At 42.6% G+C, this 22,734-nt stretch overlaps 1 protein-coding gene across 1 annotated transcript; it reads left to right on the top strand.

Moving 5' to 3' along the window:
• Positions 1–1,371: 1,371 nt before the first annotated feature.
• LOC310700980 (vomeronasal type-2 receptor 26-like) lies at positions 1,372–22,004 on the top strand (the record flags this gene model as incomplete). The annotated part of the gene is made up of 7 exons (XM_083490936.1): positions 1,372–1,992; positions 6,006–6,073; positions 12,266–12,557; positions 14,309–15,118; positions 16,501–16,728; positions 19,919–20,045; positions 21,100–22,004. The coding sequence occupies 7 exons, from the start codon at positions 1,372–1,374 to the stop codon at positions 22,002–22,004; spliced, it is 3,051 nt and encodes a 1,016-aa protein (XP_083347062.1).
• Between the last annotated feature and the right edge of the window lie 730 nt (positions 22,005–22,734).

Genomic DNA, 22,734 nt, shown 5'->3' with positions numbered 1-22,734 from the left:
GGAGGTGGAGACGCTCCTTCAGGTATACAGGACCGAGGCTGTTTAGGGCTTTAAAGGTCAGCACCAACACTTTGAATTCTGCTTGGAAACGTACTGGGAGCCAATGTAGGTCTTTCAAGACCGGTGTTATATGGTCTCGGCGGCCGTTCCCAGTCACCAGTCTGGCTGCTGCATTCTGGATTAGTTGTAGTTTCCGGGTCACCTTCAAAGGTAGCCCCACGTAGTCCATGGGACTCTCAAGAGTCTCCTCCAGCACCAGAATTCAAAAGCATCCATTCTTTGGCGATCAGCCTTCTTTATGGTCCAGCTCTCACTTCCATACATCACTACTGGGAAAACCATAGCTTTTACTATACGGACCTTTGCTGGCAAGGTGATGTCTCTACTTTACTTTGCTGCAAACCTTAGGAGCGGAGAATTCTGTTCTGCTCAGGGGCTGGTAGTGAGATTTCAAATGAAGCACTGGGTTGGCTGCTGTGAGAGCAGACTGTGGGATGATGATGATGATGGACCATTGACCTGATTTAGCAGGCAGGATCTTATTATATTTGAGCAGACCATGCCTTACATCAATCCATGAGTTCAGTCCATAAGGTTAGAAAGGGAACGAGGGGCAACTAGAAGTTGATTTTATTAATGTCTCTGAAGTTTTTGTCCTTGAATGTAAATGGTTTAAATGAAAAATCCAAAAGGAATAAAATAACGAAAGTCTTGAGGAATAAAAATTACGACGTGATATGCTGCCAAGAGACTCATATAGCTAAAAAACATAAACATGTACTGATTAACAAAAAGTTGGGAGTGGAATTTATCAATTCAGATGTCAGCAAAAAAAGAGGGCTGGTGATGTATGTTAGAGAGAAATGGGAACCGTCGTTAATATGTAAGGATGAGGAGGGAAGAATTCTGGGAGTTCAAATCAACCATCAAGGAGAAAAATTTAATGTAATAACAGTTTATGCCCCCAACATAAAAAAATCAGAATTCTATAAAAAAATGGAAAAAATGCTGCTAGAATTAGAGAATCATAAATTAATTTTATTAGGGGACTTAAATGGAGTCCCTGACCCAGGAATGGATAGGAGTGAAAAAAGAAGAAAAATGAACCAAGGGAATCTTCCAAAATCTTTTAAGGACTTACAGGAAAACCTAGATTTGATTGACATCTGGAGGTTTAAAAACCCAATAATAAAACAATTTACCTACTTTTCAGAACCACATCAAAGTTGGGGAAGAAACGATCAGATCCGGACCTCAAGAGAGCTTACATTAAGAACAAGGAAGTGCGAGATAGAACCTAGAACACTTTCTGACCATAATCCAATCAGTTTGGAAATAAAATGTAAATCATTGGGACAGTATAGGTGGAGAATGAACGAATACCTATTAGAAATCGAAGAGATCATTGAGAAAGCCAAAAATACCCTGAAAGAGTATTTTGAGTGGAATTTAAACAAAGAAACTAAAATTGATGTAGTCTGGGAAGCAAGTAAGGCAGTTCTTAGGGGATTTTTGATCCAACAGAATAGTTATAGAAGGAAGTTAAGAGAATCAAAAAAGGAAGAAATAGTGAAACAATTGAAAGAGTGTGAGGAAAAACTAATAATAAATCCCGAGGATGAAAAGATGAAACAAATATCTAAAGTGCTGCAAATTCAATACTCAACATTATTAGGGCAAGAGGTAGAATGGAGGATAAAATCAATGAAACAAAAATACTTTGAATCTGCAAATAAGACGGGGAGATTGCTGGCATGGCAGCTAAGGAAAATGAAAAAACAAATGGTGATTAATAAGATCAAAATAGAGGAACATATAATAGAAGATCCAAATGAAATAAAGGGAATGTTTCTTCAGTTTTATGAAACCTTGTACAAAAGAAAGGAGGATGAAGATATAGCAGAAATAGGAAGATACCTGGAGAAAAATGGGGGTGAGCGGCTGACAGAAGACGAAATATTCCATCTAAACAAACCAATAACGACGGATGAGGTTAAGGAGGCTATCAAAAAATGAAACCAGGGAAAGCCCCAGGACCAGACGGTCTGTCGCAAAAATATTATAAAGTCTTGGAGGAATACGTAACACCTGTCTTATGTGAGGTATTTAAAAACATTTTGCAGGGAGGGAGGATACCGGACTCGTGGAGAGAGGCCCATATTACTTTAATACCAAAACCAGATGCGGACAAACTTGACATAAAAAACTACAGGCCGATATCACTACTTAATAATGATTATAAAATTTTTGCTGAGATAATGGCAAAAAGATTGAAAAAATATCTGATGAAATCAATCCATAAAGATCAAGCCGGATTTTTGCCAGGCAGACAGTTGAAGGATAATATAAGACATATAATTAACATCATTGAATATCTAGAGTTTAAAAATGAAATTCCTGCGGCTCTGGTATTTGTCGATGCCGAGAAGGCTTTCGACAATGTATCTTGGTGTTTTCTTTTAAAGTGTATGGAAAGGGTAGGGATAAAGGGGCCCTTCTTGGAGGGTATCAAAGCAATTTATTCGAGCCAAAGAGCTAAATTAATCATTAATAATAACTTAACAGATTCTTTTATGATTTCAAAAGGCACAAGACAGGGGTGCCCTCTGTCCCCCCTTCTGTTTATTATGGTATTGGAGATAATCACAAATAAAATAAGGGAAACACCGGAAATAAGAGGAATTAAACTTGGAGTGAAAGAATATAAATTGAAGGCATATGCCGACGATTTAGTAATATCATTAGAAGAACCATTAAAAGGTGTGGGAAAAGTTCTAGAGCTGCTTGAGGAGTTTGGAAAGCTATCTGGGTTTAAGTTAAATAAAAATAAGACAAAAATACTGACAAAAAATTTGGCTGACGATTTAAGAACTCAATTAGAACAACAAACAGGGATCAAAGTAGTGAAAAAGGTGAAGTACTTGGGCATTTGGATGACGACAAAAAATATAAATTTAGTGGAAAATAACTATAATAGAACCTGGAGTGAGATTAAAAAAGATTTAGACAGTTGGAGTAGATTAACACTCTCCTGGGAGGGACGAATGGCTGCCATAAAAATGAACATCCTTCCAAAAATACTATTCTTATTTCAGAATATTCCAGTAATCAGAGGCACGACAATGTTTAAGAACTGGCAGAGGACCTTGTCCAGGTTTTTTTGGCAGGGGAAGAGAGCAAGAATCAAGTTTAAACTGCTTACAGATAGGAGAGAAAGAGGGGGGTTTGCCGTCCCGAATCTGCAATTATATTATGAGGCTGCAAGTTTGTGCTGGATTAAGGATTGGATAGTTCTGGAAAATCTGGATGTGTTAGACCTGGAAGGATTTGATGCTAGATTTGGCTGGCATGCTTATTTATGGCAGGAAAAAGAAAGGGTGCATAAGGGATTCTCCCATCATATTGTGAGGGGAGCATTGTTAGAGGTTTGGAATAGAACTAAAAGACTGTTGGGAAAGGGCATACCTTGGTGGTTATCACCAGTTAATATCTCATCAATCAAAAACTTAAACATGGGAAACCAAAGATGGACCTACGAAGACCTCTTGATTAAATCGGATAAAGGGTGGAGAATTAAATCATATGAAGAATTAAAGGATAAGTCAATAGGGTGGCTACAGGTACACCAAATTAATGCCCTATGGAATGAACATAAAAAAATAGGGATGAGTGAGAAAAAATCAAAATTCCAGGTGGAAATACTAGAAGGAAAGAGTAAACTTTTATCTAAAATGTATAATCAATTACTGGAATGGGATACCAAAGACGAGGAGGTGAAGGAGGTCATGATAAAGTGGGCCATAGATTTGGGATACAATTTAGAATATGAGAGATGGGTGAAACTGTGGACTAAGGATATGAAATTTACAGCATGTGTTAGCCTCCGAGAAAATATGGAAAAAATGATGTATCGCTGGCATATTACACCTGTCAAACTGGGAAAAATGTACAAAACTGGAGACAAAAGATGTTGGAAGTGTAAAAAAAAAAGAGGGCGATTTCCATCATATGTGGTGGTCATGTGAAGAAGTGAAGAAGTTTTGGGGTTCTATCTATGACGAACTGAAAAAGATACTGAAATATACATTTCCTAAAAAACCAGAGGCATTCCTTCTAGGAATGGTCGGTGAGGAGATTAGGAAAGAAGATCAAATTATGTTCCAGTACGCAATGGCAGCAGCCAGGATACTGCTGGCACAAAATTGGAAAACATCTAATATCCCAACTATTAGTGAATGGCAAAACAAGCTATTTGAGTACTCTGAGTTAGCAAAGATGACACAGAAGATCAGGCACCAGAGTAACAAAATCTTTATTAACGATTGGAATAAATTTATATTATATATGGAAAAAAACTTAGACAATATTAAAATAACAGTAGGCGAATTATAGAATCTGTGAAGTAAAGATAAAGGATGAAATAAGGATCTGCAAGAAGGTTATAAAGGTGATATAGCTCAAATCGTGGTGGAGGGAAGTTAAAATGACTTTTGGAGAAATATACTTACGTCTTGATGTTTTATTGTTTAGATTTGTTTATTTTTCCTTTTTGGTATGTTTGTGATTTTAAAACTGTGTATATTGGAAATAAAATTTATTAAAAATTAAAAAAAAAAGAGTTATGAGCTGGTTGCCCCTAGTTCAAACTGCATGGCTTACACAACTTACCCTTGTGTTTCTACACAAATAATTTAGAAACCTTTCACCACTTTGGAACCTATGTTTTACTGTCTGGGTTTTCTGACTGCTGAATGGAAAAACATATTCACAGGACCTTAAAGAGTTTGTAAGTAAAGTAAGTAAGTACTTTGGCAAGATGTTTATCCTCCTGGACAAGGGGCCCCCCTGATTTATAGCAGAAAACAATTCTCAAAGTCGTAAAAAGGGAATTATAGGCTGAGACCAAGGTTACTGACCCTACATAATTAATAGTTGGTAAACAGTAAAATAAAACCATGTGCCTTAAACTTGAGCCATATTTTCCTAAGGTTAAAGGCCAAGAGTAAATGGAAAAGAAAACAACTGGCTGAGAAGGGAAGTGTAAATAGAAAAAGAAGCTTTTATTTTGAGGCTGTAAACTGGTCCATCCTTTCCTTTGAGAAGGTTTATGCTTCTAAAAAGCTATCTATGATAAAGTATGAAATATACTGGCTTAAATATAATTATGCAAAGGATCTAGAAAGAAAGAAATGTTAAATTCTTATTTCATAGAGTCATATTGCTGTAGGAGACCAGAGGGGCAGATGAGCCCAGCCCCCTGCCAGACAGGAGACGCCATCGAGCACTCCTGATATATGGTTGTCAGGCCATTGTTTAGAGACCTCCAAAAAGGAGATCTTTCATTGATGATGCATGAGAATGTGAACCCAAGATCCCTGACATCTGTCTAAGATAAAAAATTTAAAACTATTAACCATCTGTTTTGGATGGCAATAGGGCAAGGAGGGCAAGAGGTGAGCTGGTAATTAAGGTTCCTTGTTGAGACAAATGTAAGATATATGACTACTTATTTGTCATTTATAGATAGAAGAATATATAGCTTTTTGTATCCCATAAAAGGCAATAGGAAATGGGTGTATCTTTTAGGATTGGTTATAGCAATCAGCCAATAGGAAATTCAACCAGGCTGATTGGACAGAGGCAGCCAAAGGAGGAGCAAGGGGCCTGGGCTGAGGGAATATAAGTGCTGGCCATAATGGCAGGAGCCCAGGCCAGAGCTTGGTAACCATATACCACTGTGCCTCTCATTTATTTGTCTGACAAATAAATTATTATTTTAATTTCTCTATTGCTGCGTTGAATATTTCATTCCAGCTAAGCGTTAACCACAAGCAGGGTGCTACAGTACCACTGTATACCTATTTTTCCTTACTAACCACCAGACAGGAGAAGACAGGGGAGTCAGCTACATTAAAAACTGTGACACCTGATGTCCCTTCGACAATGTGATTTCCCAATATGAGGTTTACAACGTGTTTTCTTGAAATGTTTTTTTATGTGTCTAGATCCAGCCAGGGACTACTGATCATGCAAGGAGCATGAAGGAGTTATCAGTAGAAGGTTCCCCAGCTATGTAGGTTAGATGGTCAGAGTTTGGGGGCTTGGGGCATTCCAGGTGGTTTCCCCCCCACCCTTAAGAATTCAGTAGGGGATGCTGAGTGCGGTTTTAGCTGTCATTAGAGCAAAAGACTCACCTCCCATGGAAGTACAGGGGGATATTATATAGGAGAATTCATAGGCTAGTTTTGACCCCTTAGCCTTCCCCTCTTTTTTCCTTTCCAGGTTCCTCCTCTCACTCCACGCATGGTCTGTACAGTGCAGTATGAGAGCCCAGCCAACAACTGCTCCAGTTCACTGCAGTAGTACATGTGGATGCCCAGCTCATGGTTTATCACCACAGCCAGAAGAGGCCATCTTGGTCTTGTGATTCATGGCTGAAGAATGCTGAGAAAAACCATCCTTGCAACTGGGAATGGACGATGGAGAGAGGGCTGAGGTTCAGAGGGAACCTGGTGAATCTGCAGAAATTCTACTGCCGGACCAGAGCTGAATTGTGTGCAGGAGGGACCCGGATTCTACTCCCCACATCCTCCATCCTAGGGGTTCACAACATTCCATGGAATGAAAGAAATCAGAATATTTGGAAGGGCAGTGGGACAAAAAAGGGCACCTCCAGGGGTGAAGTCAAACGACTGTGATAGCAGCACCCAAGTGACCTCCCTGGGTCACAGTCTTGAGAAATGGGTATGGAGGTCCTAGGCTGTCCAGATAATAATAATAATAATAATAATAATAATAATAATAATAATAATAATAATAAAAATTTATTTATATCCCGCCCTCCCCAGCTGAGCCGGGCTCAGGGCGGCTAACAACAATCAAATAAACAATCAAATAATAACACATTCTAAAAATATTTCATTATAAAAATTAGTTAAAATCAAATTGATGGCAACCGATTAAACAAAATTCTGTGCAGGTTGCCAGAGGAGGGAGTCAGGCTGCGCCCTGACCAAAGGCCTGGCGGAACAACTCTGTCTTGCAGGCCCTGCGGAAAGATGTCAGGTCCCGCAGGGCCCTAGTCTCTTGTGACAGAGCATTCCACCAGGTTGGAGCCGCAGCCGAGAAGGCCCTGGCTCTAGTTGAGGCCAGCCTAACCTCTCTGAGGCCTGGGACCTTGAGGATGTTATTATTTGCAGACCGTAGGTTTCTCTGTGGGGCATACCAGGAGAGGCGGTCCCGTAGGTACGAGGGTCCTAGGCCGTATAGGGCTTTAAAGGTTAAAACCAGCACCTTAAACCTGATCCTGTACTCCACCGGGAGCCAGTGCAGCTGGAATAGTACCGGATGAATGTGGTCTCGCAGCGAAGACCCCATAAGGAGTCTCGCCGCGGCATTCTGCACCCGCTGGAGTTTCTGGGTCAGTCTCAAGGGCAGCCCCACATAGAGCGAGTTACAATAATCCAGTCTGGAGGTGACCGTTGCATGGATCACAGTGGCTAGGTCAGGGCGAGAGAGATAAGGGGCCAACTGCTTAGCTTGGCGGAGATGGAAAAATGCCGCCTTTGTTATAGCTGTAATCTGCGCCTCCATAGAGAGGGAGGTATCGAAGATTACACCCAAACTCTTAACGGACGGTGCTGGCACTAATTGCACTCCCGCAAGAGATGGGAGTTGCCCCCTCGATCCCATATCGTCCCGCCCCAACCAGAGGACCTCTGTCTTCGAAGGATTTAACTTCAACCGGCTCCCACGTAACCATCCAGCCACAGCTTCCAGACATCTAGTCAGTGTGTCTGGGGCCGAGTTAGGATGGCCATCCATCAACAGATAGAGTTGGGTGTCATCAGCATACTGATGGCAACCCAGCCCAAAACTCCGGACAAGCTGGGCGAGGGGGCACATAAAGATGTTAAAAAGCATCGGGGAGAGAATCGCACCCTGAGGCACTCCACACACCAAGGAGTGACGTGATGACAATTCCCCCACAAGCGCCACCCTCTGTCCCCGATCAGAGAGAAACGAGCGCAGCCATTGAAGGACTGTGCCCTGGATCCCCACGTCGGCAAGGCGGTGGTCCAGGAGTTCATGATCGACCATGTCAAAGGCTGCTGACAGATCTAGAAGAATCAGCAGCCCCGACCCGCCTCGATCCAGCTGCCTGCGGAGATCATCTGTTAGGGCGACCAGAGCCGTCTCGGTCCCATGACCAGCACGGAAGCCGGACTGGAATGGATCCAAAGAAGATGACAAGACCTCCCTCTTGGCTTCACTTATGTGGTCCAAAGGAAAGCAGAGCAATGTCTTTGGTTCCAGCTTGGCTGCAGGAGTTTCCGGAAGGAGGCATACAAGACACCATCCACCCGTCTTAGGGACTCCGGATTTGTGTAGGGTTTACTCCTGAGCCGTTTCCTAACCTGAAGATGTCCCCACAAGTCAGGACACACAAAGCTATTTATGAGGCCCATGGAGCCCAGCTGGACTTTTACCTTCTCTTTGAAAGAGGAGAACACATATTCCTTTGAAAATGTCCCCCCTTCAGCTGCTTTGAAGCTGCTGTTGCCCATATGTATACCTGAAGGAGCGTCTCCACCCCCATTGTCCAACCCAGACACTGAGCTCCAGCTTCGAGGGCCTTCTAGTGGTTCCCTCACTGCGAGAAGTGAGGTTACAGGGAACCAGGCAGAGGGCGTTCTTGGTAGTGGCGCCCTCCCTGTGGAACGCCCTCCCATCAGATGTCAAGGAAATAAACAACTATCTGACTTTTAGAAGACTACTGAAGGCAGCCCTGTTTAGGGAAGTTTTCCATTGTATAGGTAAAGGTAAAGGGATCCCTGAATGTTAGGTCCAGTTGCAGATGACTCTGGGGTTGCGGTGCTCATCTCATTTTACTGGCTGAGGGAGCCGGCGTACGGCTTCCGGGTCATGTGGCCAGCATGACTAAGCCGCTTCTGGCAAAACCAGAGCAGGGCACAGAAACGCTGCTTACCTTCCTACTGGAGCGCTACCTATTTATCTACTTGCACTTTGATGTGCTTTTGAACTGATAGGCTGGCAGGAGCAGGGACCGAGCAACGGGAGCTCACTCCGTTGTGGGGATTCGAACCGCTGACCTTCTGATTGGCAAGCCCAAGGCTCAGTGGTTTAGACCACAGCACCACCCGCGTCCCATTGTATAGGAACATACAAATAGAAAAAAAGCAGGGATTCAGACACAATATATGGCAAGCAATGTACCATGAATGTATTTGTCACAGTGTACCCACTATTACAAGGCTTGCAGTACATGCAAGTGACAAATACATTCATGGTACTTTGCTTGCCATATATTGTGTCTGAATCCCTGCTTTTCCCCCCTGATTGTATGTTCCTATACAATGGGACGCTAGTGGCGCTGTGGTCTAAACCACTGAGCCTTGGGCTTGCCAATCAGAAGGTCAGCAGTTCGAATCCCCACAACGGGGTGAGCTCCCGTTGCTTGGTCCCTGCTGCTGCCAGCCTAGCAGTTCAAAAGCGCATCAAAGTGCAAGTAGATAAATAGGTAGCACTCCGGCGGGAAGGTAAATGGCATTTCAGTGTGCTGCTCTGGTTCGCCAGAAACGGCTTAGCTGTATGCCGGAAGCTGTATGCCGGTTCCCTCGGCCAATAAAGCGAGATGAGCGCCGCAACCCCAGAGTCGGTCATGACTGGACCTAATGGTCAGGGGTCCTTTTACCTTTTACCAACCTAGATGGTTTTGAAAAAGAATCCTAGGATCAGAGGCTCCTGAACTCTCAATTGCTGTGGAATAACACTAGAAGGGGGCTGTTGCTCTTTTGCAACCAGGGCTGTCAGTTTTCTCTCAGCAAAGTTCAGGCCAAACTCCCCCCTCACTCCGACTCACATCGTACTTTGACGCCACATCTGCAATTTCTCACAAATACATTTTTTTCTCCAGCTCTACACCTGCCCCTGAAGCAGGTGCCTCCAGGATATTGAAGGGACGAGTTGCCTTGCCTTTGTAATTATTACAATTAATAATAATTATAATTATTGCCTTTATAATTACTATTTCTGAAGCTTGGGAGACATTGCTGGAGGTCTCCTACACATTAGGATCAAAGGCAGCCTGAGGTTAATTTTTGCACTGCGCCTTGGGAGGGAAAAAGTTGAAACCCGGAATATCTCTTGCATCAGACTGAGTCAAGATTTAGAGCAGGGAAAAGGGTGAGTGGGTGGGGAAGGCTTGCATAAATTTATTGCCACTGCAGCTTTGGTCTTCCAATAGCTTTTGGCTTCTAATCAGTTAGCTGAGGAGGAGAGAGGAGCACTCACAAGAAAGGTGCAGAAGGCAGAATGATCTCTCTGGGGGTTCTGCTTCTACTTTTGCTGCTAATGCCTCGTGGAATCTGTGGGCATCTGAAGACAAAATGCCCCTTGAATCTGATCAGGGATCAAAATGATGTAAACTTTTACTACCGCCCTGGAGACTTCCTCATCAGTGGAAACACACCTCCAAATAAAATTATTCTATACCTATACAACTTTTCCCAACCCCCATTAATGAGGGTTAGGAGGTAAGTTAGTAGGTGCAGGTGGGTGTCTTTGTTTCTGCATGCTCTGCTCCAGGTGTTCCTATTTACAAGGGAAACAGTCCCTATTTCAGCTTTCTCCATGATCACCAGCATTACTACCTAATACAAAGGTTGCAAATGTGGTTGAATGTGTGCAGACCATCCGAGTGTCTCTGTTTTCCAGGGAAAGTCCTGGATTTACACAAGACGTCTCAGTTTCTGTTTTGACCCAGGAGTGTCCCACTTTTCCTTAGGATGTCCCAATTTTCATCAGAGAAATGCTAGAGAGTATGGAATTATCCCACCCCGAGCCAAGGAGATAAGTAACTATAGAACCTTTAGAAGACATCTGAAGGCAGCCCTGTATAGGGAAGTTTAAAAACTTTTGCCGTGTTTTTATATAGGTTGAAAGCTGCCCGGAGTAGCTGGGGCAACCCAGTCATTTTATAAATATAATGATACTAAAACTAATACTAATAATACTAATAATACTACTAATAATGGTCGTCCCTATTTTCATTGGAGAAATGTTGGAAGGTATGTGTGTGTGGATTATATGTATTCTATAGCAAGAAGATCTGCATGCATTGTACAACTGAACATTTGGAGAGAGGGGAAGGGAGTGTGAGAGTTCAGCCAGTGCTCATTGATGTGTTAGTTACAAAGTATTTTGTGCTGATAATGTGGGAGGGGATGTGATTTTTTATTTTTTTTAAAAAAATGTTCCTCAGTCTGAAATAGTCCTGGATCAGCCAACGGGAGCCCATATATTCAATATATTCCAGTATCCTGCTCTCACCAGTGTGGTGTAGTGGTTAAGAGTGGTGGACTCGTAATCTGGTGAACCGGGTTCGCTTCCCCGCTCCTCCACATGCAGCTGCTGGGTGACCTTGGGCTAGTCACGCTTCTCTGATGTCTCTCAGCCCCACTCACCTCACAGAGTGTTTGTTGTGGGGGAGGAAGGGAAAGGAGACTGTTAGCCGCTTTGAGACTCCTTAGGGTAGTGATAAAGCGAGATATCAAATCCAAACTCTTCACAATGGCCAACCAGATGGGAGCAACCAGAAAGCAGGATTTGAGCAGAAGAGCTCCGTGAATTTGTCTAATTCTCTTTTAAGGCCATCCAGGTTGGTGTGAGTTCCATAGCTTATCTATGTGTGTTGCACAAAGTTTTCTCCTTCTACCGATCTCTCCATTATAGCTGGGTGCAATGTCAGTTTGAGAGAACATCCCCCCCCCATTGCATGCTTAGGCAAGTGCAATGCATCTGGTGAATATATTTGGGTCTGAGTATCAGCCCACTTTCTGCTGACTGTTGACTTCACTTGCACAAAGGAGACTCAAAGTGAGAGCAAATGTAGTCCTTCTGGCCTCGTGATATCTTTTTATTTTTAAACCAAAGGACTCAACCGCTCACAATTTGCTGGGCTGAAAGTGATATTTACTGACTTACAGTGCAATCAATCCATGAGAAATAAGTCTGAATGATTGAACAGGGTTTCCTGCCAGGCAAGTGGGTTTGGGATTGCATCCTTATTCCCTTTCTAGAACACAAACTGAGCACTCAAAGGGGCATTTTTGTGCCCACATTGTTCAGAGTTATATATTGCCCAGAAAAGCCCTTAGATTGATAAAACAAAAGATGTGACATTTTGTTTTCATGTACTGGCGAATAGCAGCTTTACACTTTTTAACGTATCTTTTTATTACAGAGCAACGCCAAAGTTCTACTGGCACATCTTGTCCTTCCTGTTCACCATTCAGGAGATCAACAGTGATCCCAGGCTCTTACCCAACATCACCCTGGGCTACAACCTCTATGATAACTATTTTGATGCCAGGATCACTTCTGATGCCTTGCTAGACCTGGTCTCAGGCGGGGAAAGCAATATTCCCAACTACCACTGTGGAAGACAGAATAACCTTTTGGCTGTTCTTGAAGGGGGCAATTCTGTAAACTCAAAACAGATTTCAGCCTTGTCAGGCGTCTACAAAATCCCACAGGTATGAAGGGTGGGGCCTGGAGGGGCAGAGAAGTTCAACTGCAGAAAATTCCACTTTCTTTCCAGTGAAGTCGAGACAGAACCCCCCCAATTAGATAATGCTTAGCTATAGCCAGTGCTATTTTTCTAGAAAAGAGGTGTTGGAGCTCACCATTAACTTCTCCCTTGTTTTCTTAGAATGGCAATGGCACCCACCTGAGAGGTGCTGGAGCTGAGCTCTGATGAGTTCTGGCGGGGGGGGGGGGAGAGCCTTGGCTATATAGCATAGGACGACTGCAAGAAGATCAAACCTATCCATTCTTAAGGAAATCAGCCCTGAGTGCTCACTGGAAGGACAGATCCTGAAGCTGAGGCTCCAATACTTTGGCCACCTCATGAGAAGAGAAGACTCCCTGGAAAAGACCCTGATGTTGGGAAAGATGGAGGGCAGAAGGAGAAGGGGACGACAGAGGACAAGATGGTTGGACAGTGTTCTCGAAGCTACCAGCATGAGTTTGACCAAACTGCGGGAAGCAGTGGAAGACAGGAGGGCCTGGCGTGCTCTGGTCCATGGGGTCATGAAGAGTCGGACATGACTAAACAACTAAACAATAGCATGACTGGATCCAGGGATCTTACTTTCAACCTTCACCCACCTGGTGAGAGCCAGTGTGGTGTAGTGGTTAAGAGCAGTAGTCTTGTAATCTGGTGAACAGGGTTCAAGTCTCTGCTCTTCCACATGCAGCTGCTGGGTGACCTTGGGCCAGTCACACTTCTTTGAAGTCTCTCAGCCCCACTCACCTCACAGAGTGTTTGTTGTGGGGGAGAAAGGGAAAGGAGAATGTTAGCTGCTTTGAGACTCCTTAAAGGGAGTGAAAGGCAGGTGCCCTCCAGATCTTTCTTTTTTTTAATATAATTTCATAGAATCATAGAGTTGGAAGAGACCACAAGGGCCATCGAGTCCAACCCCCTGCCAAGCAGGAAAAACCATCAGAGCACTCCTGACATATGGTTGTCAAGCCTCTGCTTAAAGACCTCCAAAGTAGGAGACTCCACCACACTCCTTGGCAGCAAATTCCACTGTCGAACAGCTCTTACTGTCAGGAAGTTCTTCCTAATGTTTAGGTGGAATCTTCTTTCTTGTAGTTTGGATCCATTGCTCCATGTCCGCTTCTCTGGAGCAGCAGAAAACAACCTTTCTCCCTCCTCTATGTGACATCCTTTTATATATTTGAACATGGCTATCATATCACCCCTTAACCTCCTCTTCTCCAGGCTAAACATGCCCAGCTCCCTTTTTAAATTCAGTTTTACACTAGGCATTTGAATTCAAACATTAATCATAATCATCAACATTTAGGATTCCCTGAATCCTTAGACTTTCCTCTACCTCTCCATGGTTTTCATGGAGGTACCACTGTGCACTACAATCCTGTCAAAGTTTTTAGTTGTTTACAGTATTCTCTTAAGTAACTTCTATCCCCCCATTCCTTATTAAAGTTTCTATCTTCCTGGTTTCTGATTTTCCTGTCATTTTCACCATTTCGGCATAGTCCATCATCTTCACCAACCATTCGTCTCTGGTCGGGTCAGGTGTCATTTCCCAGAATGCTTTTGTTATTTTGCACGTCCAAATCTTTCAGCCTACAACTCCAGCCAGACCAACCAGGACAAATTGTGTATTACAATGATAATAATAATGTCAGGTTACTAAATATCTGTTCATTATCCTGGAAGCAATATAAAACACCAATCTCTTCCTTTCCTCACTAGATCAGTTTTGGCTTGGTTACTCAACTTCTTGACGATAAAAGAGAGTTCCCGTTTCTCTACCAGATACTCCCCAGAGAAGAAACTCAGTGCTGGGGGATTGTCAAGTTCCTCCTCTATTTCGGATGGACGTGGATTGGCCTCTTTGTTTCAGACAATGACAACGGTGAAAGGTTCTTGAGTGCCTTGACTCCTCTGCTGATCAGCCATGAAATTTGCATTGCCTTGTTAAAAAGACTACCAGAAAAGTATGCAGGAGAAAAGCTCATCCAGAGTGAACCCTTTGCCAAATGGAGACAAGTCAATGTATTTGTTTACTATGAAAACACTCACTTGGCATGGGTAACCATCATGATACTACAAAGAAAAATGGAGGAACAAACTGGGGCAAAAGTCTGGATCTCAACAAATTTTCAGGACATTAATTTGAATTTTGCTTTTCCCCCTGATTACTTGCAGTACATCCATGGCTCTTTTGCCTTTGTCATGAAGCCCCCAATAAAGAAAGAATATCAATTCTATAACCCAGGTTCTGTCCTTCTTAAAAAGTTTATGAGTGAAGCATTTCATTGTTTCTATTCAAAGCATTTGTTGGCTGTAAAAGGTCGGACAAGATGCACAGAGAATGAGAAACTGGAGATGGTGCCTGAAGAGGAGCTGCAGAGAGTCCTGTCTCAAGACAGCTACATCACTTACTTCAGTGTCGAAGCTGTGGCTCATGCTTTGAATGCTGCATATTCATCCAGATCTAAGGTCATGCTGATGGCAAGTGGAGGAGACAGGTTGGAACGTCAAAGGCTACAGCCATGGCAGGTATTTCCTCCCCCACTTAATTTATTTATTATTAATGTTGCAATACATATATGAAACCTTTACATATTGATACATATACATTATATTCGTAAATTCACATTTTCACATTTCATTATGTACCAACATTTATCCATTTCTTATTTCTTGCCCTATGTCTTCCCTCCACCCGTGCGTGACTTCCTTGTTATTATTTTGTAACTTTATTATTGAGATTGTAATTCTGTATCTTAATAATTAAGCATTCAATCTTATGTATCTGCTTAGCTTGACTTGACTTTGTGAAATCAGTCTATACATATCAATAAGTTCTTGTTGGAGCATCTTTCGGTCATGTATTCTTCTAGACATTTCCATTCTGGTTTGAGATTTTGATTAGATTGCATTCTAATTGTTGCCATCATTTCAAAAAAATTATATTGCCAATCTTTCAATGTTGGTACTTCTTCTGATTTCCAATTTTTTGCAACCCATAACCTTGCGGCAGCTGTTGCATATAAAAAGGATTCACTTCATGTCTTTTGGGATGTCATTTGTTATAATTCCTAAAAGGAATGTTTCCGGCTTCTTACCAAGTGTTGTTTTAAACATTTTTTTTCCAGTTCCTCGTGTATATTTCCCCATTTTTTTTATCACATCCCCACCATACATGATACAAGGATCCCTCTGATACCTTACATCTCCAACACAGATTCGATTTTAGTTTATAAATTTTAGCCAGTTTTACAGGGCAGGTATTTCCTTTCCTTTGCTGTTTCCTTTCTTTCCCACTGCAATCCATTTTCCCATCTCTGGAATCAAATTTGGTAGTCAGATATTCTTTTTTTGTTTTGCCCATTTTGGACGAAAATCTAAATAGTGACACTTGTGGTGGACGTAAACCTTTCCGCCTATTCTGGTTATGACAGAACACTCCCCTACCATCTAGTTCTTGCGCTCTGGTGCCCTGAGAGAGATGCAAGTTGTAAGTGGCCTCAGCCTAGTATACCTGAAGGAGCATCTCCACTCCCACTGTGAGATGCAGCACCAAGGGCCTTCTCACTGTGAGAAGTGAAGCTGCAGGGAACCAGGCAGAGGGCCTTCTTGGTAGTGGCACCCACTCTGTGGAATGCCCTCCTGTCAGATGCCAAGGAAATGAGTAACCATATAACCTTTAGAAGACATCTGAAGGCAGTTCTGTATAGCGAAATTTAACATGTAATTTTTATTATGTTTTTATATATGTTGGAAGCTCCCCATAGTGGCTAGGGCATCCCAGTCAGGTGGGATAAATAATAAGATTTTTATTATTATGATGCAGCCTTCGTGTATGACAGTCTACAGGGCTGAGATATTCAACACGGTTTTCTATTTCCTTAATGCTGGTGTTTTTCCTGCCATTTCAGCTTCATCCTTCCTTAAGAGAAATCCAGTTTTTGAACACTTGCATGGGCAGCCTCAGACTGGACGAGAATGGGGAGCTGCCAGGCAACTATGATATTGAGAACTGGGTCATGCTTCCTAATAAGTCTTCTTTTAGAGTGAAAGTTGGGAATATAGAGAAAGAGACACCTACTTATTTCAAGTTCACCATTAATTCAGAAGCCATTGTGTGGCCCAAGGGTAGTAACAAGGTAGGAGACAACTTAAGCCACATGGTAAGTGTTGAGCTCAAATAACCTGTCGAGTAGTTCCAAGGGAAGTTCAACCGTAACCCGGGGCACACTTACCCGGGCGTAAGTCCTTTTGAATAGGTAGAGCAGTGGTTGGAACCTGCAGGTCCCCTCATATAGCAAATCAGAACTCTTTTGTATAATGATGATGATAATAATAATAATAATAATAATAATAATAATAATAATTCAGAAGGCAACTTCTTCAGGTGATGGCTTATTTAGCTGCTGCTCTTCGTAAGTGTGTTTGGTTATTGCAGTCTTGGATTGCTATATTGTTTTTGTATCTTTTGTTCTCTACTTTGATGCAAATAGGGACATGTCTCACTCCCCTCCAACAGGCCCTTCTCAACCGCCCTATCTTTGTCTCCACCCAACAGGACACAGCACACACCCTCCACCGTCATGAGAAAACCCCTTAATCCATGTTTTAGTTTATTTTACTCTTTGGTAGATTTACAAAAAGAAACACACACACACACCAATAAATACATTTTAGAAAGGGGCAAGATTAGACATGGATCCACAAGGCATTTCTTTTTGACTACTGCAATGCGCTCTTTGTGGGGCTTTGAAGGTGACCCAGAAACTACAACTAATCCAGGATGCGGCAGCTAGACTGGTGACTGGGAGTGGCCGCCGAGACCATATAACACTGGTCTTGAAAGACCTACATTGGTTCCCAGTACGTTACCAAGCACAATTAAAAGTGTTGGTGCTGACCTTTAAAGCCCTAAATGGCCTCAGCACAGTATACCTGAAGGAGCATCTCCACCCCCATCGTTCAGCCCGGACACTAAGGTCCAGCTCTGAGGGCCTTCTGGCGGTTTCCTCCCTGTGAGAAGTGAGGTTACAGGGAATGTTCTCGGTAGTGGCGCCTGCCCTGTGGAATGCCCCCCATCAGATGTCAAGGAAATAAACAACTATCTTACTGTTAGAAGACATCTGACGATAGCCCTGTTTAGGAAAGTTTTTAATGTTTGATGTTTTATTGTGTTTTTAATATTCTGTTGGGAGCTGCCCACAGATGGGTGGGGTACAAATATATTATTATTATTATTATTATTATTATTATTATTATTATTATTATTATTATTCTTCAAGAGTATTTGTGCTCCTCTCCACTTCCACTTCCTTCCTTCCCAGGGCACCTCCACCCTCTACCTGCAGCAAGAGCCAGCGCATCACACAGGGCTGGGCCTCAGTGGTGGCAGCCACTATGAGCTGCCAAAGGGAGGATGCTGGCAGAGGCAGCCATGGAAAGGCCACAGAGAGGCAGCAGGATGCTCCCTCACTGCCACCGCCACTCAGAATAAGCACCGACTCATCCTCTTCCCTGAGATCAGGAGCGGTGGCACTGGCAGGGGAAATTAGGACATTCCAGGATAAATCAGACTTTCGTAATTTTGGCACTGTCCTTGGAAAATCGGGACGCTTGGCGGTTGTGATAGGAAGGTCAGATACAGTGGTACCTCGGGTTAAGTACTTAATTCGTTCCGGAGGTCCGTTCTTAACCTGCAACTGTTCTTTTTTTATAATTTTCTTTTATTAATTTTACAACAAAACAAAACGTACATACTAATTTCACATCCAATTTTTCACAAAATGTTTCTTTTCTGGACTTCCTTCAGCTTTTCCGTAAATCATCCATAGTCATTATTTTAATTGTGCATTCCCTAGTTTGTATTGTCATTGTTTATACCCTTCATTTTCTTTCCCTTTAGACAATACTTCTCAGTTTTTCGCAGTGCTTTTTAAAACCCCTCTAGCGTTATCTGTCCCTCACTTATGCTTTCCAGATATTCCTCAAATTTCCCCCAGTCCTTGATGAACTTTTGGTCTCTTAAGTATCTAATCTTCCCAGTCAATTTGTCCACCTCAGCATAGTCTAACAACTTCATTCTTCATTCTTCCACTGTCGGTATTTCCTGTTGTTTCCATTTCTGAGCCAGTAGCACCCTTGCTGCTGTCACTGCATACTGGAAAAATTTACAATCCTTTCTCTTTATCTCATTTCCTAGTGTTCCTAACAGAAAGGCCTCAGGTTTCTTTGTAAATGTATATTTTAAAATCTTCTTCAACTCATTGTATATCCTTTGTATATCCCAGAAGCCTTTCACTTTCTTACATTCCCACCACATATGATAAAAAGAACCTTCTTTATCTTTACATTTCCAACACTTATTACATGCCTTATACATTTTCGCTAATTTCACCGGTGTTATATACCATCTATAAAACATTTTCATAACATTCTCTTTTAACGTCATACATGCTGTAAATTTTAAATTTTCTTTCCATCATTTTTCCCAATCCTCAAATTGTATATATTATAGCCGACATCTCTGGCCCAATGTATCATTACCGACTTGACTTCCTCATCTTTCAGATTCCATTCTAACAACAACTTGTACATTTTGGATAGAATTTTGTGGTCATTATTTATTATTTCAATCTGAAATTTTGAATCTTTGTCGGCATAACCGCCATCTTTAATATCTTTCCTAAACATTTCATTTATCTGAAAATAATGCAACCAATCATATACATATTCTTTAACCTGTTCATATGGTTTCATTTTCCATTTCCCCCTTCTTTAAATAACAATTGTCCATATGTGACCCAATTGCCTCTCATATTAATTTTCTTTATGCTCATAACTTCTAACGGAGATAACCAGTGTGGTACTTTATGTTCTAAAAGGTTTTTATACCTATCCCATACTTCAATTAAAGGACCTAACCTGCAACTGTTCTTAACCTGAAACTGTTCTTAACCTGAAGCACCACTTTAGCTAATGGGGCCTCCTGCTGCTGCCGCCACGTGATTTCTGTTCTCATCCTGAAGCAAAGTTCTTAACCCGAGGCACTATGTCTGGATTAGCGGAGTCTGTAACCTGAAGCATCTGTAACCTGAAGCGTCTGTAACCCAAGGTACCACTGTATATAATTTTGGAACAAGCAAGCAAACACAGCCAGGAGGTTTCCCTACCATGTCATTCTGCATCAAAAGTGCTTCCCTGAAAAAAGTGCATGTGAGAAGAAGGACAAGAGATCCTGTAGGGTCATTTCCAAACTCTGTAAGTGAACTCTGTAGACACAAATACTCCCTTTATTGTCCCTTTAACGCAGCATCTTCTCTTTATGATTAGACCAGGCCTCGCTCCAGGTGCACTGAAAGCTGTCGCCCGGGATACGCCAAGGTAGTTCAAGAAGGAGAGGCAGTTTGCTGCTATGGCTGTGCTCCATGTATGGAAGGGACCATCTCCACTTGGGAAGGTGGGTGACTCCAAGGGAGAACTAGAAAGAGGTCAGCGATTAATTCAGAGGCATTTTCTGATAGAGATATTTTTAAATGTGGATCATTTCTTGACATCTCTATTTTTAATCACCTTCTTAAATTACAGGAAGTAGGTTGAAACAAATGGCCTCAAGGAAGCGAACTGTGGGCTATTCCCCTGTTTTAAAATTCAGTGGCCAGATATATAATTTATATTAAATGAATCCGTTTCAGGTGGAACAGGGCAGTATAATAATAATACTAACAACAACAACAACAACAACAACTACAATAATTTATTATTTGTACCCCGCCCATCTGGCTGGGTTTCCTCAGCCGCTCTGGGCAGCTTCCAACAAAACACTAAAATACAATAACCTATTAAACATTAAAAGCCTCCCTAAACAGGGCTGCCTTCAGATGTCTTCTAAAAGTTTGTTAGTTATTTTTCTCTTTGACATCTGGTGGGAGGGCGTTCCACAGGGCGGGTGCCATTACCGAGAAGGCCCTCTGCCCGGTTCCCTGTAACTTGGCTTCTCGCAGCGAGGGAACCACCAGAAGGCCCTCAGCGCTGGACCTCAGTGTCTGGGCAGAACGATGGAGGTGGAGACGCTCCTTCAGGTATACTGGACCGAGGCCATTTAGGGCTTTAAAGGTCAGCACCAACACTTTGAATTGTTTAGTAGAACAGTTACGCTCCACAAAATAAAACACCATAAATGTCAAGGGTCAAGGTAAAGAGGTGTGTATTCAGCATTTGCAAAAGCTGTACAATCAAGACACCAGAAGCATCTCTGGCGGACAGTCACTGCCTTTCATCTTTATCTACGTCACAAGAAATTTCTGACAATAAATTTTGAGGAAAAAATTATGTGCCACCCCTGTCACCTGAGGGGAAAGGAATGGTACAATACGCCAATTAAGAAACCAATGTTGTTCATTCCTTATTGCACATTCTTGCCTCCTGACTTCAGCATATTTTTTCAAAATGCAATAGAACAAAGATAGTAATGGATGTAAATGATGCTAAGGCACCCATTTTCTCCCCCTCAGATGCAAAACACTGCACCAAATGTCCAGAAGATCAGTATCCAAACAAGGGTCAAGTTCAATGTGTTCCCAAAGTTATCACTTTCCTGGCCTATGAAGAATCTTTGGGGATCCTCCTGGCTTCTTTTGCCTTCTTCTTTTCCATCACCACAGGCTGTGTGCTAGGAATCTTCCTTAAATTCCTAGAAACTCCAATAGTCAAAGCCAACAACCGGGACCTCTCTTTCATCCTCCTCATCTCCCTCCTGCTTTCCTTTTTGTCCTCCTTCCTGTTCATTGGCCGGCCAAGGAAAGTGACCTGCCTTCTCCAACAAACAGCCTTCAGCATCATCTTCTCAGTTGCCGTCTCTTCTTTGTTGGCTAAAGCAATCACTGTGGTCCTGGCCTTCCTGGCCACCAAGCCAGGGAACAAGGTGAGGAGATGGCTGGGGAAGAGTCTGGCCAACTCCATTGTCCTTTCCTGTTCCAGTGTCCAAGTGATCATTTGCACCATCTGGTTGGGAACCTCTCCCCCATTCCCAGACTCTGACATGAGCTCCCAAGCTGGGCAGATCATCCTGCAATGTAATGAAGGGTCTGCTGCCATGTTTTATGGTTCCCTTGGCTACATGGGTTTCCTGTCTGCCATCTGCTTCACGGTGGCTTTCCTAGCCAGGAAGCTTCCTGGAGCCTTCAATGAAGCTAAGCTGATCACCTTCAGCATGCTGGTCTTCTGCAGTGTTTGGGTGTCCTTTGTTCCCACCTACCTGAGCACCAAGGGGAAGTACATGGTAGCTGTGCAGGTTTTCTCTATCTTAGCCTCCAGTGCTGGGCTTCTGGGCTGCATCTTCATTCCCAAGTGCTACATTATTGTGCTGAGGCCTGATCTGAATACAAAGGAGCACCTGATAACAAAAACCAAACAGTGAAACAAAACACCAGGAGGTTTTATTTCATTCAGCTACTCTTTAGCAAGTGACACCTGTTGAGGGGCACAACAGTGCAGGAGGAAATCTTAGGAAACTGGGTTGATGCTGCAGGTGAGAGATCTCCCCAGAACCTAATTGATCACCCAGATACATTATACCTGCCTAACCATGCAATTGCCAATACCAACTGGGTATCTGGGATCTGGGGGGTAGGTGGGGATTTTTTTCTGTATTTCTAGTTGGGAATGTTCTCTCAAACTAACATTGCATCCACTTATAAAGCAGAGAAAATGAGTTCCTGTCATTATCTCACCTGTGTGATCTGTTGTCTCCTCAATTTCATTGCAATGACAGTTGCAGTTTGTGGAATAACTAGTCACATATAACTGACCCAAACACTTTGCTCATCATCTGAGGCCATTCTTTGTTTTCCCACTCCATGAGAGATCTGGTAGTTGGCAGCAGGAGAACAGGTATTTTCTGCAGTGACTCCCCATTTGTGGAATGCTGTCCCCAGGGAGACTTGCCTGGTGCCATCACTATATATCTTTATGTTCCAGGCAAAAACATTCTTCTATAACCTGGCCTCATTTCTTTAACTATCTGCGGTCTTTTAAATGTCGGTGGGATGTTTTAATGTATTTCTTTTTCCTCTTGGTTTTAATGTATTTATGCGGGATTTCTTCACTTGTTTGTTTGGTTGTAAGTTGTTTTGGGTTGTCCTGAGCAA

The sequence above is a fragment of the Podarcis liolepis genome (genome assembly GCF_965112155.1).
Source record: "Podarcis liolepis genome assembly, chromosome: 2".
NCBI lineage: Eukaryota > Metazoa > Chordata > Lepidosauria > Squamata > Lacertidae > Podarcis > Podarcis liolepis.
The sequence above is the reverse complement of the archived record's forward strand: the minus strand, read 5'-3'. Positions and strand labels throughout refer to the sequence as shown.